The sequence below is a fragment of the Sabethes cyaneus genome, chromosome 3 (genome assembly GCF_943734655.1).
Source record: "Sabethes cyaneus chromosome 3, idSabCyanKW18_F2, whole genome shotgun sequence".
In the NCBI taxonomy this organism is placed as follows: domain Eukaryota; kingdom Metazoa; phylum Arthropoda; class Insecta; order Diptera; family Culicidae; genus Sabethes; species Sabethes cyaneus.
In genome coordinates, this window is record NC_071355.1 from 139,349,319 (window position 1) to 139,367,849 (window position 18,531).

Consider the following 18,531-nt stretch of genomic DNA (forward strand, 5'->3'; position numbering starts at 1 on the left):
TTTGGTTTTCACGTTTAAACTTAAAATAAAAATGCCTAAAATCCAATTTTTTTTGCTCGATTAAAAAATTCACTTTGTTTTTTTTTCGCCCCCCCCCCCCCTTCAGTGGCCCAACACCGGAGGGACAAAAACTTTTTAAAATATTTGTAATGGCCTAACAGCAAGTGAATAAAATGACAAATGAAATACTTCTCACTTTTCTTGATATTTCAAAATGCCAAATACATGGACACATATAAGCATACATACATACATACATACATACATAATACATACATGCATGCATACATACATACATACATACATACATACATACATACATACATACATACATACATACATACATACATACATACATACATACATACATGCATACATACATACATACATGCATACACACATACATACATACATACATACATATATACATACATACATACACCGATTACAGTCGATCCTTGATATTTTGACTTTACACGTTTTGAACGGTTTAATATAAGGTACTTAAATGATTAAGTTTGAATAACTTTTGAATGAATCGTCCGATTATCAACAACTCGGTTTCATTTGATAGATCTCAAGAGTAATTCTTAAATAATAATAATTTGTAGAATCTTTCTTATTGAATTAATGTTTATATGTAACAAAAATATGTTTTCAACACTTTTTTTACACATGTCTTTATGTAACTTTCAAACCACAACTCCATTCGTCATGAAATCTATAAGTTAAGGTTTTGAAAGGCTACTCTTTCATTTGTAATCAATTTTGTTCAAATCGGTTAAGGGACCTATGAGATAATGAAGTCCCATATTTTTCGTATTTTTATACATAACTTTTAAACTAAAAGTCCGATCAAAATGAAATTCAATAGCGAACAATGGGACAACTCTACCTTTCATTTGACACTAAGATCATCAAAATCGGTCCAGCCATCTCTAAGAAAAGTGAATGAGAAAAAAAGCGTTCTACACACACATGCACACACACACACAGAAAATGCTCAGTTTTCGAAACTGAGTCGAATGGTACTTGACATTCATACCGCTGGGCGTTCTTTCGATTTTCGGTTTTCCCAGTGATTTCTATACCTTTATACTATATTTTCATATAGTAGAAAGTCAAAAACCTTTGAAAATTGTATATGAAAATATGAAAACAACGTGACTCTCATAATTAGAAAATGCAATCGATTTCTATGCTCAAACGAAAGATCTATTTACTGCAAAAGGGTTGATGTCATGATAAGAATGAGATGACTCAACCGATTTACAACATATTAACCTCCATCAAAAATATTTTTACAACGGGATCGTTAATGAATAGTTTACCGATCAGGCGTTTGATTTAACAGCTGTACAAAATGTTAATTTATCTCAAACTGAATTGAAAAAAAATTTTATCATTTTACTCGAAGTTAAGCTCAATCGTTATCAAAAACTGAAAGTTCATGTCGTGCAACATTTGTGTACGTTTAAGCCTTTACGTCTCCGACATTAAAAATTAGGGTTTGTTCGATTTTGTTCGATTTTTATGCAGTCTTAAAAGAACCATGATTGGTATTTAGTGGAAAAATATAAGAGTGAAATTTGGTTCCGCTTTCCCGGAGATATTTCGGATCGCAATGGAATTATTTTTTTATTTTTTATTTGGGACTTTACGTTACGTTAAATATAGAAGTCAGAAGGGCCAAAATAAGTAGATTTGAAGGAAAAGTGAACAATAATTTTCCATTAAATTTGAATAGGTATACTTGAAAAAGTAGAACCTATGAGCCACATAAAAACACAAAACATTCACTTCACAAATATAATGCAGCACAAGATATTGAAGGCACAAGTATCTGGTTGGCATGGATCCTGGGAGTTCGACTATAGAAAAATAAATCATAGGAAAAATAAATCTATCATTCCTGCCTTGTTGAAAGGAAAACAAAATTCAGGTTTTGTCAACTAGAATAGAGGTTAAACTAAGGCCTTTTCTTCTATGAAATGGAACACTATGCGGTAGCGCCTATACACGGATGACGGGATGCAACTTTTGTTTCTATTGGCAAATTCCTACGTCCAGGAAAAGAGAGTAGCCCATTTGTCTGCTTTTAAAAAATACTCATCCCATTACAAGTTGCGTTAAACCAGTAAACACTTTGATATAACATTCAATTTATTTTAACTCCATTTCTCGCAACATAAGTAACACAAATATTAGAAATTTAGTAGAAGTTTGATTTGAAATCAAACTCTTTTTTTTTTATTTTCGGTTATTATTTTGAGAGCGATATATTTCTAACCTCTTTGAAAGCAACAAACGTTATTGAAACTAGCAAAAGCGTTATTGAATGCAATCCTGTACTTTGTACTGTGCATATCCTGTACTTTAATAGCTGGCTGCGAAGTCTGTCGTATAAAAACAGAAGGTCAAGTTTCGATAAAGGAATGTAGCACCTAGGCTTTGCTTTTGAAGCTTATGGTCTATATTTCTATGTAATTATATTCCCAATAAAAGGCAATATTTAATGAAATCAAAATTTTTTGTAGAGTATACGTCTCTATACAAACATTCATCTTCTTACAAAGTATTTTTGAAAATTTGTCAAATACCAATTTCTACGTCATCTGCGTTACATTTCTGGTTTCAGTAAACGTTCGTAATTTTTGACAACAGTAAAATTTCTATAATCGACGGCCCTTCATTGGGAGCAGCATTTTACTATTAGAACCGTTAGAAAAATTCACGAACAATAGTAACAAACGCCACTACAACATTGTACTTCGAGTTAACGTTTTTTTCATGAGCTGAGAAATGTTGAATGCAACTAATCACATAATTTAATCCAGAACGCACTAGGAAAAGCTGCTCACGTGTTTGCACAAGTATGTAAATATTTGAAATCACTGTTTAATAATACGATGCTAACGCAACACTAGAAAGTTCACCGCTGCTGGTAATCACTGCTGTTTCACGTTACATTCATTAGTTCAGGACAAAAACCGAGCACCGAAATGGTCCTTTCATGCAGTTGTTTTTTATCCATACACACATCACCTCATCAATTTGCACAGGTAAAGGGGAAATGACCAGCCGTATTCAGACATTTGAACTGTTTATCTAGTTTTGCTACCAAACACGACAACCTGCACCAAAGAACTGCCTACAGGGACTTGCAACGGAACAACCAAAAGCCGCGTGTTTGTGAGGATCCACATTTGAAATTGGCTCGTTTTCCAGCGCCTGCGCATTTTCTACAACGGAAACTCAAATGCATCTTAGAAACGTGCCGGAGCCGGCAAAAAACGTAAACATTGAGCCACCCACTTCCACGCGCTCCCGCTGAAAACGTGTATTGACCATGCCGGCTATAACTTCGGGTCTCCATGCTGGTGGCAGCGTTCGTGTATTCCATCGGCGATAGGTCGCTTTCCGTTCGGCACCATATCCTGCTGAGGCTTCGTGTAGAATGGACATAAATACTAGGCACTGCAAAAAGCATCGGCACATTAGTTGGAACCAGACAAAACACAACACATCGTACACATCCATTGCATAAGTCGTCACCGATTTATAAACTATCCGTTCAATGGCGTATTCTAAGTTTGTTGGTATATTTTCTGGCGTAGTAAATCAACGTTCGGAACGTTCTAAAAAATGTCACTACGGTACTCAATCACTAACTTTCATAATATAACGAAATTGTCTATAGACATCAGGTCTGTTTCTGGCAAGCACAGTCCATAAATTGCCATCCATGCGTAATAATCTTCATTAGTGGTAAAATGGTTTTACGGAATAGTTTATATAGGTTTTTCATTCACTGTTTCACGATGGCCGCTTGTCGAAAGACCTGACCTGTCCCTGACAATGTATATGAGCTCAAATGGCAATGATCATAGCACCAAAACTGATTTGAAACCGATCGTTGTAGGAGTATCTCAGGGTCGCGAATTAGGCTGATTACTATTTTTATTGAACACTAATCATATGAAAAAAATTTGTTTTAGCAGAAAAACTATAATTATTACTTGATGATGCGTCGCTCATCAAAAATTCGTTGTCGAAAAACCGGCTAGGGACCAGCATTGCTAAGTGTGAGGTTATAATAATTTACCGTATTTTCAAGTTAGTTTTGTTTAAACCAAGCTTATGCTTTGTTGTTGATTTTTTTTTTAATTTTTCTTTATAACAGTAGTCATTCGAATGACGGAGGGAATGGTAGAGGAGAGCAATAAAATTAAAGAAGTTCAAAGTATCCAAACGGGTGGAACAAGACGTAACGGAACAAGAGCGAAAAATTAGGTAAGAGAGGTGCGGGGTATTGGTAATTCTATTATGCAAGACCTCCTCGTTGATTGTGAGTTTACTTACCGTTGTTATCCCGCCGGTCTATATCCACCCCTGCTGCGAGCAAATGTGACAATAGAATGCAATCATAAACTCTCTCTCCCTCTACGCTCTCTTGCAAGCGGCTTAGGCTTTGTTACTTGAGCCTGCGCGAAGCTAACTCGGCCTCATTCCACCTCAAAACATTTTTCAGACAGGACGTGCTAAGTAGCCGGACCGCAATCCTCCACTGGGGACTGAAAGGTGAGACACAACAAGAGGGGTTATCGAAGTAAAGCTTTCTAGGTTTGTAGATTGTTGCTCTTTACTCAAACTGGAGAATCCACAGATTGAACCAAGCTATAACGGGAGCCAATTATAACTGAAATTGAACGCAACTTTTCCCCCAGGCCCTGCGTTTGCAAATATTGTGTAACGTTTAAACCACAGCAGACTGGGCTCAACAGTCCCACGCATCATATTTTCGTAGATTTCAGGACAGCACACGAACCAGTCGAGTGCAAACAGCTATGACAGATAATGCACGGAACGGGTTTCCGGACAAGCTAACGCGGTTGATTAAAGCTACCCTGGAGCGAGTGATACACTACGTGCATGTCAGTGATTATAATATGCTGAAGCGCATTAAAGGCGTTCATGAAACGGGAAGTGGGTTCGTGCTGTGAGTAGTTCCTAGAACGAAACAGTGGATCGAAGATTCTACGTCGTCGAAGTGTAACTGGGTTATTGTTGAACATTAATCGCATGGCCAACTTGGCTAACTGTTCGTCCTGAGAGCATGTTCGCGAAGAACACGATATCAGCTATCTTATGCCTCGAGTGTACCGTGTCAATGTCCACCATAGAACAGAGGTTATGGTAGGGTGGTAGCTCTTCTCCGTTCCATCCAAGATTTCTGAGAACAAACCTTACAAATCTCTTCTGAATTCTCTCGATGCGTTGAATATGCGTTACATACTGCGGGCGCCAAATAACGCTAGCGAAATCCAGTTTGCTTCTGACGAGACCTTTGTAGATCACCTGTATTGCATACGGATCATCGAGGTCACGGCCAAACCTCCTCATAAGCGCAAAAAGTTTCAAACTCTCGTTAATCACGTTTTCGATGTGTTTTACAAAGGAAAGTGGCCTATCGAATGTTACCCCTAGGTCACGTACATATTCTACACGCGGTATAGTACTATCTCGGTGAACGTAGTCGAAGATCACGGGGTTAACTTTCCTAGGAAATGTCATCGCTGAACACTTATCCGTATTAACTTTTAATCCGCAGTTTTCACAGAACCTCCCAAAATGCTCTAAATCAAGTTGCAACTTTAGGCAGTCATCCATGGTTTTAATAGGAAAAAAGATTTTCACGTCGTCGGCATAAGTTAAAATGGTTGTGTCACGTTGTCTGTGACGGAACCACCTTCTGCGAGTTCCCTCGGCGCTACCAATTCAGCAAAGGCCGATCGAAGCGACGCTTTGTTTCTACACAGTACTGCCAGCGACTACTGCCGATCGGAAACGATCTGAATCGATCATAGTGGAAGGACGATAGTCGATAACAGAAAGTGAATAGCGATAGACCGAATAGGACGCTAGGTGAGGATCAGTGCGGTTGATTTATCATATTCTATAACGTAAATCTATTTAATTATATATAAAATGAATCTAATTAATTTCATAAATCAGTCTACTTAAAACTACTTAAAATTAGGATATAAATTGAGTGCTCAACTAAAGTTATTCTTAAAATTAAGCTTATACTATTGTGAAGGTAACTATTGAAGATCATGCTGCCGATATCATTTCTAACCTTAAACTTACATCTATAGATAGTACCACGTACCACCTGGTGCAGATTAAAATTGGCAGATCGACAGAAAATTACAAACGAACACTAAACGTAAGTGAAACCATAAGCACGAAGCACGAAGCATGCAGCTAAAACATATATTAACATTAAACATAAATAAGCAAACATTGAGACTCTTATAGAAAAATACATGCTACTTATCAACTAAACTAAGATTAGGGTTAGGAACATCATGCATGGTATTATACTTGCTTCTAAAATCATACAAACTACTATTGATACACCTAAAGCGAAATTATAACGATTATTATGCTATCCCATGGTTAAAATTGTACTTAATGAAAAATCTATTCTTATCTTTAAGGGATTTTTTAACTCGCCACATCTCATCTTTCTTAAATAAATCGAGTTAAAAAACTGGAAATACTGTCTTTCTTTGTTGCTTTGCAACAAAATTAAAAAATCCGTTTAATTTGCGATCGGGTGGTATATTAATTGAAAATGGCTCACGGAATTGGTTCAGACCTGGAAATCAGTTCGCTCCTCGAAGTGTCGGTTATACGCTCAGCTTGTCCTCTTTGTGACGGTCCGGATGATGGGAAAATGGTTAATTGTGATAAATGCCACCAGTGGTTCCATTTTGAATGTGTCGGTGTAAACGAAAGTGAGTCGGAGAGAGACTGGAGCTGTGTGCAGTGCAGTGCTCAGGTCCCTACAGGCCCTTCAACATCGGATTCCATTCAAGATTTACGTAAGCAAATCGATTTACTAGAACGAAAGCTGGCGGCTACCCAAGTGAAGGAAAATCAAAGAGTTCGGTGCGATGTAGACCCGCGGCCCATAAGAGGTATGTTTGGTGCGAAGTCGACAGGTGCGATCCCGAAGGCAAATTCAACGGCTATAGGAACAGTCGTTTCGTCTGGCGGCAGCAAAACTAGTTTCGAAAATGACGATGATCTGGAGGATGAACTTAGACTGTTGGAAGAAAAACACGCTCTAGAAAAACGGCAACTGCAAGAACGTTATGCTGTGCTACAGAAGAGGCGATCGTCAACCGGAATAAACCAAACTGGAACACAAGCGGAATTGGGCAGCTCGAATTCGTCATTCTGCAATGAGCTTAGTCGAAGTCAACTAGCGGCGAGACAAGCGGTTTCCCGTGATTTACCTGCATTTTATGGGCATCCCGAGGAATGGCCGCTTTTCTACGCGAGCTTCGAAAGCTCCACGAGAATGTGTGGATACAGCGACGAAGAAAATCTTCTTCGGCTCCAGCGTAGCCTAAAGGGGAAAGCGCTTGATGCTGTCCGCAGTCGATTGTTGCATCCGTCGAACCTTCCTGGGATTATGAGTACCCTGAAGACGCTGTTTGGACGTCCCGAAATGATAGTGCATTCGCTTGTTGCGCGTATACGGGATATGCCATCGCCGAGAGCGGAAAAATTAAATACACTTATCGATTTCGGAATAGCAGTTCAGAATGTTTGCGCAACGATCAAGGCATGTGGACTAGATGAGTATTTATGTAACGTTGCCCTGCTACAGGAACTGGTCGAACGTTTGCCACCAACCATCAAACTTAATTGGGCATTGTATAGGCAAACGCTATCGATGGTTACATTGTCTAGCTACGGTGATTGGCTGGAAAAACTAGTAGAAGCTGCTTGTGTTGTTACTACCGTTCCGGTCGAAACATCAATCAATAAAAAGAATCGGAAACAAGACGATTATGTGAACGTTCACTCTGAAGAAACGGTATCATTTAAGCCCAGCAGAACACGGACAGATAGCAAACGGTGCGTAATTTGCGAGGGAACATGCAGTTCTTCAGAGGTATGCGAAACATTCCGTGGCATGAGCGTTTCATCGCGATGGTGTACCCTTAGGGAGAAAAAACTCTGCAAAAAGTGCCTTAACAAACATTTTGGGGCCTGTAATGTTAGATCCTCATGTGGTAAGAACGGATGCACGTTCATGCATCATCCGATGCTACACGATGACGTTAGATATAAAGCGACAGATCCACGGAAACAGCCATCTTCTCAAAGCTGTAATGCACACAGCGGTCCAACCGGAAATGTTTTGTTCAGATATATCCCAGTTATCCTGCATGGAAAAAATGTGACTGTTAAAACTCATGCATTTTTAGATGACGGGTCTTCGGCAACATTTATGGAGCACAGCTTATTGAAGGAACTCCAGTTAGAAGGTACACCAAACCCACTTTGCTTAAACTGGACGGGTGGCCAACAGCGTGAGGAACGAGAATCTGTTCGTCTACAGCTAGAAATTTCTGGTGGATCAAGAAATCGTTGTAAGAAGTACGTACTCCCTAAGGTTCATACTGTTAGAACACTTGCTCTTCCATCGCAATCGGTCGCAATACCGGATTTATCAAGTCGATATCAATACCTACAAGGGCTGCCGATTTGTTCATACGACTCTGTTTCACCGAGGCTTTTGATCGGAATTGATAATTGTCATGTTGGTCATGCACTAAAGAGCAAGGAGGGAGCTGCAAATGAACCGGTTGCTGAAAAAACGCGACTGGGCTGGTTAGTTTACGGTCCATGCTCAGTGACATTGGAGTCTTCTGCAAGAAATTTCAACGCGTGTCATAGCTTCCACATTTGTTCATGTTCAGGAGACACTGATTCAGATCTGAATACTGCACTTAAGGAATACTTTTCTATAGATTCTTTAGGAATTCTGCGGCCTGCGAAACCATTGCTGTCTAAGGACAATGAGCGCGCTACACAGCTGCTCTTGTCACGGACACACCTTACTAACAATCGTTATGAAACCGGTCTTTTGTGGCGAAGCGATGAAATACATCTTCCGGATAGCAAAGCTATGGCCGAGAAACGTTTAGTTTGTTTAGAGAGGCGCATGAGTCGCGATCAATTACTCGCTAAAACACTGCAGGAGAAAATCTCAGAATATAAACAGAAAGGCTATATTCGAAAGTTGAGTCCGGAAGAAGTTGCTGCGAAGCATCCTCGGAAGTGGTATCTGCCTGTCTTTCACCATAACGTCTACGTACCTGTTTTGAGGTTCGAAAGATTTTCGAAATGGAAACGGCTCATCAGGGCAACGGCATACGCCCTGCGGTATATATCTTACCTTCGCAGAAAGTCTCGTGCTCCGTTAAATGCAACACCACTGTCTAAGGAAGAGTTACAACAAGCTGAATGGTGTATATTTCGTCAGGTTCAAAAACAAGCTTTCCCTGAAGAATACAACCACCTGTATAACTCAGCAGATATGAAATCTAACCGTACACTACCAAAGAACAGTAAGCTGTACAAGTTAAACCCATACATCGACAATACCGGAATTTTGCGTATGCAGAGCCGTATTCAACTGTGCCAATTCGTTAACGATTGCGCCAAATACCCTATTTTGCTGCCTAAACGGCACTATTTGACAGACTTGGTGATAGCCGATTACCACTGTCATTACAAGCACATCAACCATGAGACGGTTATAAACCAAATACGCCAGAAATTCCATATTCCACAACTGCGCTCAGCGCACAAGCGTGTTCGTAATAGTTGTCAAGTGTGCAAGATACAGCGAGCTGAACCACATGCTCCAATGATGGCCGATCTTCCAGTAGCGCGGATGGCTGCATTCACTCGCCCATTTTCTTATACTGGCATAGATTACTTTGGACCAATATCAGTGGTAGTCGGAAGAAGGACCGAGAAGCGTTGGGGCGTCCTTATGACTTGTTTAACAGTCAGAGCCATTCACATTGAGATCGCGTATTCTCTTTCCACCGATTCCTGCATTCTAGCGTTAAGAAACTTTGTGGCCAGAAGAGAACCTCCTGTTGAAATCTTCAGCGATCGCGGTACTAATTTTATTGGTGCCAGCCGAGTATTGCGGAAGGAACTAGAGAAAGTAGACCAGGACAAGATTATGGAATACTTTGTAGATCCCAATACTAAGTGGACATTTAACCCGCCAGCAGCTCCGCACTTCGGAGGAAGCTGGGAGCGACTGATTCAGTCTGTTAAAAAGGTCCTGAACCAAGTGAAGCCAAAGCGACTACCGACAGATGAACTGCTACGAACTATGTTGTCTGAAGTCGAATTGATAGTCAATTCCAGGCCGTTGACTCATATACCATTAGACGTTGATTCTTTGCCTCCTCTAACACCGAACGATATACTCCTCGGATCTTCCAATGGTTCGAAACCCCCGATCGCATTTAATGACAGTCCAGATTGTTTGAAAAACTCGTGGAAGGCCTCGCAATGCTATGCAGATGAGTTCTGGAACAGATTCGTCATCGAATACCTGCCAACACTTACGCGAAGATCAAAGTGGTTTCAACGAACGCGCCCGATAGAGGTGGGTGACGTTGCCCTCATCGTAGATAAAAACCTTCCGAGAAATTGTTGGCCGAAGGGACGCGTCGTGGAAGTCGTTCGGTCAAAGGATCAGCAAGTAAGACGAGCAACTTTAGAGACAGCCCAAGGGAGAATGGAGAGACCTGCAGTTAACATCGCAATCCTGGACGTCGGTTCCAATTCGAGTAAGTCGGACGAAGGCCACAACTTACTGGGGGGGAATGTCACGTTGTCTGTGACGGAACCACCTTCTGCGAGTTCCCTCGGCGATACCAATTCAGCAAAGGCCGATCGAAGCGACGCTTTGTTTCTACACAGTACTGCCAGCGACTACTGCCGATCGGAAACGATCTGAATCGATCATAGTGGTAGGACGATAGTCGATAACAGAAAGTGAATAGCGATAGACCGAATAGGACGCTAGGTGAGGATCAGTGCGGTTGATTTATCATATTCTATAACGTAAATCTATTTAATTATATATAAAATGAATCTAATTAATTTCATAAATCAGTCTACTTAAAACTACTTAAAATTAGGATATAAATTGAGTGCTCAACTAAAGTTATTCTTAAAATTAAGCTTATACTATTGTGAAGGTAACTATTGAAGATCATGCTGCCGATATCATTTCTAACCTTAAACTTACATCTATAGATAGTACCACGTACCACCTGGTGCAGATTAAAATTGGCAGATCGACAGAAAATTACAAACGAACACTAAACGTAAGTGAAACCATAAGCACGAAGCACGAAGCATGCAGCTAAAACATATATTAACATTAAACATAAATAAGCAAAAATTGAGACTCTTATAGAAAAATACATGCTACTTATCAACTAAACTAAGATTAGGGTTAGGAACATCATGCATGGTATTATACTTGCTTCTAAAATCATAAAAACTACTATTGATACACCTAAAGCGAAATTATAACGATTATTATGCTATCCCATGGTTAAAATTGTACTTAATGAAAAATCTATTCTTATCTTTAAGGGATTTTTTAACTCGCCACATCTCATCTTTCTTAAATAAATCGAGTTAAAAAACTGGAAATACTGTCTTTCTTTGTTGCTTTGCAACAGGTTGCGTGTGAGATAGCTTCCGGCAATTTGTTCATTAACGGGAAATTAGCAGTCATGAACTTTTCGGTGGAGAGCCCAATTTCAAAAGCAGTTTTTGAGTCCAAAAGCGGGATATTGCTTATAAAAATATATTCACTGCATTCTTCTTGCCAAACACAGAGAATATATTGTCACGAACAGAATTTGTTTCGAACAAAAAAACTGCTATTTTTAAGATACGATTTCAACCAGTTAGGTATATCGCGAGCCTTGAATGCCAAAGTCTTCTATTGCCTCTAAGATACTATCAATACTAACAGCATCAAATGCTTTGCTCTAAAAAAATGTTTTGCTCACACCAGGATTCACTCCTCATTTTATGCATGCACTGTCATATACAATCATGAATGCTAGTCAAGACATAATTTCCATAGATACGAGATGACGATTGCAATGAAAACATAGACTCATTTGTATTTTACGTGCATAAACTAACACAAATAATAATTACTGTTAATCATGCATATAAGCATGCAGTGAATGACGCAAAATACGAGAATATGTTCTTATATTCGTCATTCACAGTAGCGAAAAGTAATCCGTTACCTTCCAAATATATACTTACCTACATCTTCACGTAAAGTAAAAAAAAATCTCAAAACATCCCTTACTCATGCTCTACTTACCATAATCAAATGTAAATATTTATAATAAATTTATTATCAAAATTTTGCCGAAATTATGAAACACTTATGCACAATAAACCATAAGGAAAAATTCCCAGCACGTGCTGCTTACTGAAAAGGCGTGCCAAACCTCATAGCGAAATGCCTCAACGATGGTGTTCCTCTATGACATAAATCCTAATAGACGTTTCCTGCTGCTGTCGACTGCTAAGAGAGATCTTCGTTAGTCTCGTCACTCTTTCGTTCCTACGCTGAAGTATACGTACAATCATTGGGTATCATGAAAGAAGCAGTAAAGAGTAAAAAAAAGTTACGATACCTATTCCATCTAGTTTCGCACTATAATCATTTTATTACAACAAGGATAATTAATAACAATAGCAACAAGGATAATTATTGTACAATAAAAAATATAAAGTCCAAATACGGGCAGCTGCACCGTAAACCCACACACAAATATATGCTACGTTAAGTTATCACAACCGAGTTAAAACACGAGAGAGGGCGCCATTTAGCACATGCAATCGACTTATTACAGAGAACACGCATGCTACCGGTGCATCGCTTGTTAAAAGCTACTAACCACTCTCTGTAGTAGGTATATTAACCAACCGGAGATAAGCGGTCCTTGTCTCGTGCAGCTCTGGAAGCCGCTTGCCGTGTGTTAATTCAATTCCATCGTTTTATAAAGGCCTCCTTCCTTAACGCTAACATCCAATTTGTTAACAATCATTTTCGACGCAATTTTATGCTTGTTTTGCAATTTATCAGAGCCAATATCGGTTCAATGAATTTTGATGTTTTCTTCATTTATTACGCGATTACCCTCACACGTGACAGTGTTTTTGATTATGCCTTCGCCACGACGTATCAGGTTTCGCGCGTGCCCTGGATGACGTTGTGCGCGTGATTTCATCTTGATAGCTGGTGGAATGAAAAAATCGCATCATGTATCAGATTAGAAAACATGGCACCGGTAAGGATTAAAAGGAATGCTAAGAACCATGCAACATTGTGAAAAAAATAGACAGACAGACAGCATCATTTGCGGATTCAGTCAAGACCAGTGCTCTACATGTAGCCAGAGGTGGGCTACCTTGGGAATAATCAATTCTCTTTTATGCCTGCCTTGAGTTTATTTTTGTTTTCGCTTAAGAATCCTTATATTTCTTTCTTAGAAATTCCGGTTTACCAGTTACAGTTGATGGGAGTAAAAACTGCGTTCTAGCTTTGTATATTACGATGAATGAATCGAAAAGAATCTCAACTTTCATCACCTTCGGACAGATTTTCGCCAGAAAAACGCGATACGAGATTCAACACTCAAAAGCAAAACTTTTCTATTGCATCGTTTTTGTCATATAGCGCACCGCTTTTGAATAAAAATAATTATATGTTGATTTGAAGGCTGCTAAAAATGCTGCCTGCCTGCCAAAAATTATCTCCGTGATTGGTGCCGAAAATCAATGTTTATTTCTATTTTCTGAGCAATTTTTATTCCTAGATTTTAAGATTAACAATGTTTTCCGCCTCATCTAAAAGTTGCAAGGACTAGAAAAAACACCTTATACTAAATTAGTAATGCAATTTTTGGGTACGTAATAGAGTAAATATACTCATCCGATCTGTGCAACCCTATGCAGGGTTAATATGAAACGCGTCTAAATTCCATTGTATTCTCTAAAGCAGCAGTTCTCAAATGGGGGTTCACGAGCCCCTAGGAGTTCGCGAAAGCATTAGGGCGGAAATTTTAGCAAGGGTTGAGACAAGATGACGCTTACCCTGCATGTTATTCAACATCGCAAATCACAAGCGAACATCAAAACGAGTGGTACAATTTTCACCAAAGGTAGCCAACTCCAAGGCTCCGCAGATGGCCAGGAACGTGGTGACGGGGCGTAGATAATCTACGCCAAACTGAAAGCGGAGTCTATGAGGATTGGGCTAAAAATAATTAAGATCTAATACTCAAAGGAGACAAACGCGCACATCTCTCAAACGATAACCGATGAACCAGAAGTGGTAGATGAATTCGTGTAGGAACCGCGGACAACAAGTCTAGCAAAGAGATCCAGCGGCACATTTAAATGAGAGATCGGTCCTACTTTGCCCTTCACCAAACGCTATGATCAAAAAGCAAGGAATAAAGTACAAAGCAAAGAATGTACAAAACTCTTATTAGACCGCTAGTTCTTAATGGACTTGAAGCTGTGACGCTGCTCACGAAGAACAAACGCGCCCTTGACATGTGCTGCGGACGATATTTGGCGGAGTTCCAACTGAAAATGGAGAGTGTCGGCCCAAGTAGCAATTCCAAGTTTTATTACATTCGTATAGTGGTTTTCATGACCAACTTCATAAAACCAATAAGCAGCAATAAGCTTTGTCAGCCATCGCCATAATTTAAAAAAGCTTTTCGTTTTTCTGGCACAAGCTCAATAAGTTCGCTAGGTTTGTCAACTTGAAAATATATCCGTGAGCAGAAAAGTTTACATTTTACTGACAGATCATTCTGAACGATTTGGTTTATAGCGATCAGAATAAAATATCCCATAGAATATTTATTAAATTTTAATCAATTTCGTTGGTTTGCAGCATGTGCGCATTTAATTTCATCGTGCATATTGGTATGGTGGTCAATAAAATCAGCGCGCCACTGAAATGTTGCAATTTTCGAAAACTGGTTGTTTTAACAAATTGAAAATATTCAGTTAGTCAATCTCAATTTCTGGCAAAATCATTTCAGTTGCTTCCTCTGATAGGAAAACAGATTCATAATAAGTTTCTCTCTGCAAAACATTTTGCTTTGATAAATTTTAGTTTGCGAGCTAAACTCCAAACTCTGCGAGCTAAAAGCTAACTCTAAAATAAAATACTAGAATATGGCAATATGGCTTCGCATAAAAAAATGATTTTGGTTTTGAAATTTGGTATTCTTCATAATAGCAGCAAAAAACTGTTTGGTCAGGCTGTTACCGTTTTAATAGCTCTATAAAACTAACAAATTTATTGCGGTTTGACAAGTAGCCGCGATAAGATCAATTTTGATTGGTGCGCCATTTTGTATTGCTACGCCTCACTTATGGTAAGTTTATAAGAGACGTGGTGCAGCCAACAAGTTTTAAAGTGCAACAACAATAAATTTGCTTTATCAACAGTTTTATTATGGTTTTTTAGCTAGTTATAAGTGTGTTTGGATTCGTATCCTCTTGGTATTGCGCAATACCACAATAAACCCATAGGTAATGATTGATACCCCAATAAAACCTTTTTAAATTTCTAGTAAAACCAAGTGGCGTTAGAATTGTTACTTGGGAGAGGTGCAAGAATCACGAGCTACATGCACTGTTTGGATAGATTCCCATTGTACATTTGGAGAAAGCCGATAGACTACGGTATGCCGGGCACGTCGCAAGGATGTCGGACGACGAAAACGGTTTACTTCAACAACCCCACCGCACTATGGGCCAGAAATTAAAATTTCTCGACTAAAATGTTTGTGGTTAAACGAGATGTTTTAGCTCAATGTGATCTGCGGCAATTTTTTGAATGAAAAAATTATGCACCTTTTGAAGGGGTCGTCCAATATTCAGGTGTTACTTTATCAACAATTTAAGTAATAAATTTTTAAGTAAATTTGTTTTCAATTTTTTAGTTTCAAAACATTAGGGATAAAATAATTTTATGTAATTTCTCTAAATGTATCAAATTTCTATCTTCTACCCATTTTCAGTAGCAGACCTTTGTTTTTGGATGATTCAGCATTTCATATTTCCTCCTGGAAAATGTTTATCTCAACAAGTAGCTCAATATGATGTTCTTGAAAGTATTTTGCATATAAAAAGGAATATTTTTGCTTAAGACTATTTTGCTTTTTATGTAAGAATTAATAAGTGTGCAGAATCTAAATTATAGCCACATAGAATCGGCCAAGTCTTTATTGTTTAGTCAACTGAATACGACTGACTGTGCTTACCAGTCAGGTCTTTGAACGCGGAGACGACTCCGATGATTGCCGACACGGCGATGTACCGAACTGTTAAGACAGTTTGTCACATCGGTGGCACATTGTAATGCTGCCGAGATGGTATATAGCGCGAGGCATGTTCTAATGCTGGGATTAGCAATATTCTGTACCAAGGGTATTCAACCCCGCAATAAGATATAACTGAATTTAGGTTAAAAACAGTCTAACGAAATACCCGAATATCTCAGCAGTCTGCAAGTATCTGCCAAGTATACCAATTTGTTGGCAACTGTTCAAGCTATCTGCCCAAATATTTATCTTAGAGAATACCTGGCAATATCATTAGTTTTACAAAATAGTAATTTTTAATGCTATTGAGATCGACTGAGGTGTATTGTTTTGTGGATTTTTGGCTTTATAGTCAGTTTTATATCGAAAACGGTCTTTTTGTACTATCAGACGTAAATTCAATAATATCGACGGCAACCGCCATACCAACAAGCACGTGAGATTTCGTGAGGACAGTCCCGTACCTTTCCACATTTGCTCTTCGTATTGCACCTACCAAGGCAATGTTGAATAGCAGCTTAGAGAGTGCATCCCCTTGCTTCAATCCATCCAACGCCACGAAACCTGCTATTCTGACTCATGATATTAACCCATCCAGCGAACACGAATCAGCATAGCTAGTTTGGTCGGAAAACCGTGCTCTAACATTATCTACCATAACTAGTTTCGGTTGACTCACTCGTACGTCGCCTTAAAGTCTACAAACAGATGATGAGCCTGCAAGCTGTACTACCAGAACTTGTCTAGTAACAGACGCAGGGTAAGTAACTGATCCGTCGTAGAGAACGTGGAAAGCCGACGAAGGAGACCGCTAACAGTCTTAGTCTACAGAACAGGTTACAAAATAGTTACCAGCGTTAGAAGAAAAAATTTCCAGATTTTGCTAATTGGGGATGGAATACTGAACGTAAATCACGAGCCACGGTCAAATTGCGGAGCCATTTGACTCACCAGTCTCGCACCCATCCGTCCTCCCGTCCATTATGCCTTTCGACAGTTTGTCTTACATCCATTATGCCTTACGTTTGTTATGCCTAGCGTATGTATGTTTAACGGCCGTATGGCTCGTGTCCCATCCTCAATGTCTCAATGTGTAATGTAAATAATGTGCAGCTTCAAATTTATAAAGTCCACATCAAACAATCGATTCCTATTGATTATTTTTATTTCACTTTATTTTTGACTACTAATGTCTCAGAGGGTAGAGTTTAGACAAACATATCAATAAATTTTATTTAAGAATATTCACACACAATGCGATTTTTGCAATTAATATTGTCCGAGCCGGTTAAAATTCATTACTTTAGCCGTTCAATTCAAATACTACAGAACACAAAATATTATCACTTCACGTACAGAAATAGTCACTAAAAATATTTCTTAACAAAAACGTATATTTATTGCCCATATACTTCGCCGTTATGCGTATTTCTTCTTAGGTACCTACTTTAAAGTGCTTTACCAACATTAATCAGCGAGCAAAAAAAACAATAAAAATATTAGTATACTATCTTACTACATACAATAGTGAATATGTTTCCTGAACCTCCATCATCAACATCTAGATCAAAACTAATCCTGGGCTGTCGATTGGAATTTGAAAGGCCGGAACTTATAGCACCATAAATTTCTTCGGTTTTGTAACAATAACCTATCAGACCTTATGTCGCATTCACAACTCTTCAAGTCTGGTTCACCGTGTTTATTCGCAATGGGTATCAATCACCAGGTCCATATCATCAAACGAGCAACCGAATGACTCAAAAATTCATTCGACTTCAATGCGCCGTTTTCCGATGGCCACAAAAACTACCAGCCATAGTTTGCCAAAGGGAAACATGTTTTATTTTCACTTCCTTAACTCGCAAAAAATGTCACACACAATCGTAAGAGCGTGAAATAAAACGCAATAAAATGGAAATTTGAGTCGAAACATGTTTCATCAGCATTTGTCCATATGCAGAAACCATCCGGGGTGAAGGCGAACTGAAGGGCTCAGTCAGGATGAAAATGTATCAACGTGTAGCTGAGTCGAAGGAAGCAACTCGCACGTCATTTTATCCTTCCTGTGCTGTAGCCCAGAGTGAAGATTTGGCCAAATGAAATGGTTGTTCGTTGCGTTCCCTCTCACATTTCGCAACGAAATGAAACGGATATCACCAGCAAAAGGCACCAAGCGTTGGTAGTACAAAACAGAACCGGTCTCTTGTGACTCAGTAGCAGAAATTGAAACGATGGGTAC

General features: G+C 39.0%; 1 protein-coding gene across 1 annotated transcript; it reads left to right on the forward strand.

Annotated features, from left to right (window-relative positions):
• The first annotated feature begins 6,640 nt into the window (after nt 1–6,640).
• On the forward strand, nt 6,641–10,852 carry LOC128740196 (uncharacterized). Its single transcript, XM_053835725.1, has one exon. The coding sequence runs from the start codon at nt 6,641–6,643 to the stop codon at nt 10,850–10,852; it is 4,212 nt and encodes a 1,403-aa protein (XP_053691700.1).
• The last annotated feature ends 7,679 nt before the right edge of the window (nt 10,853–18,531 follow it).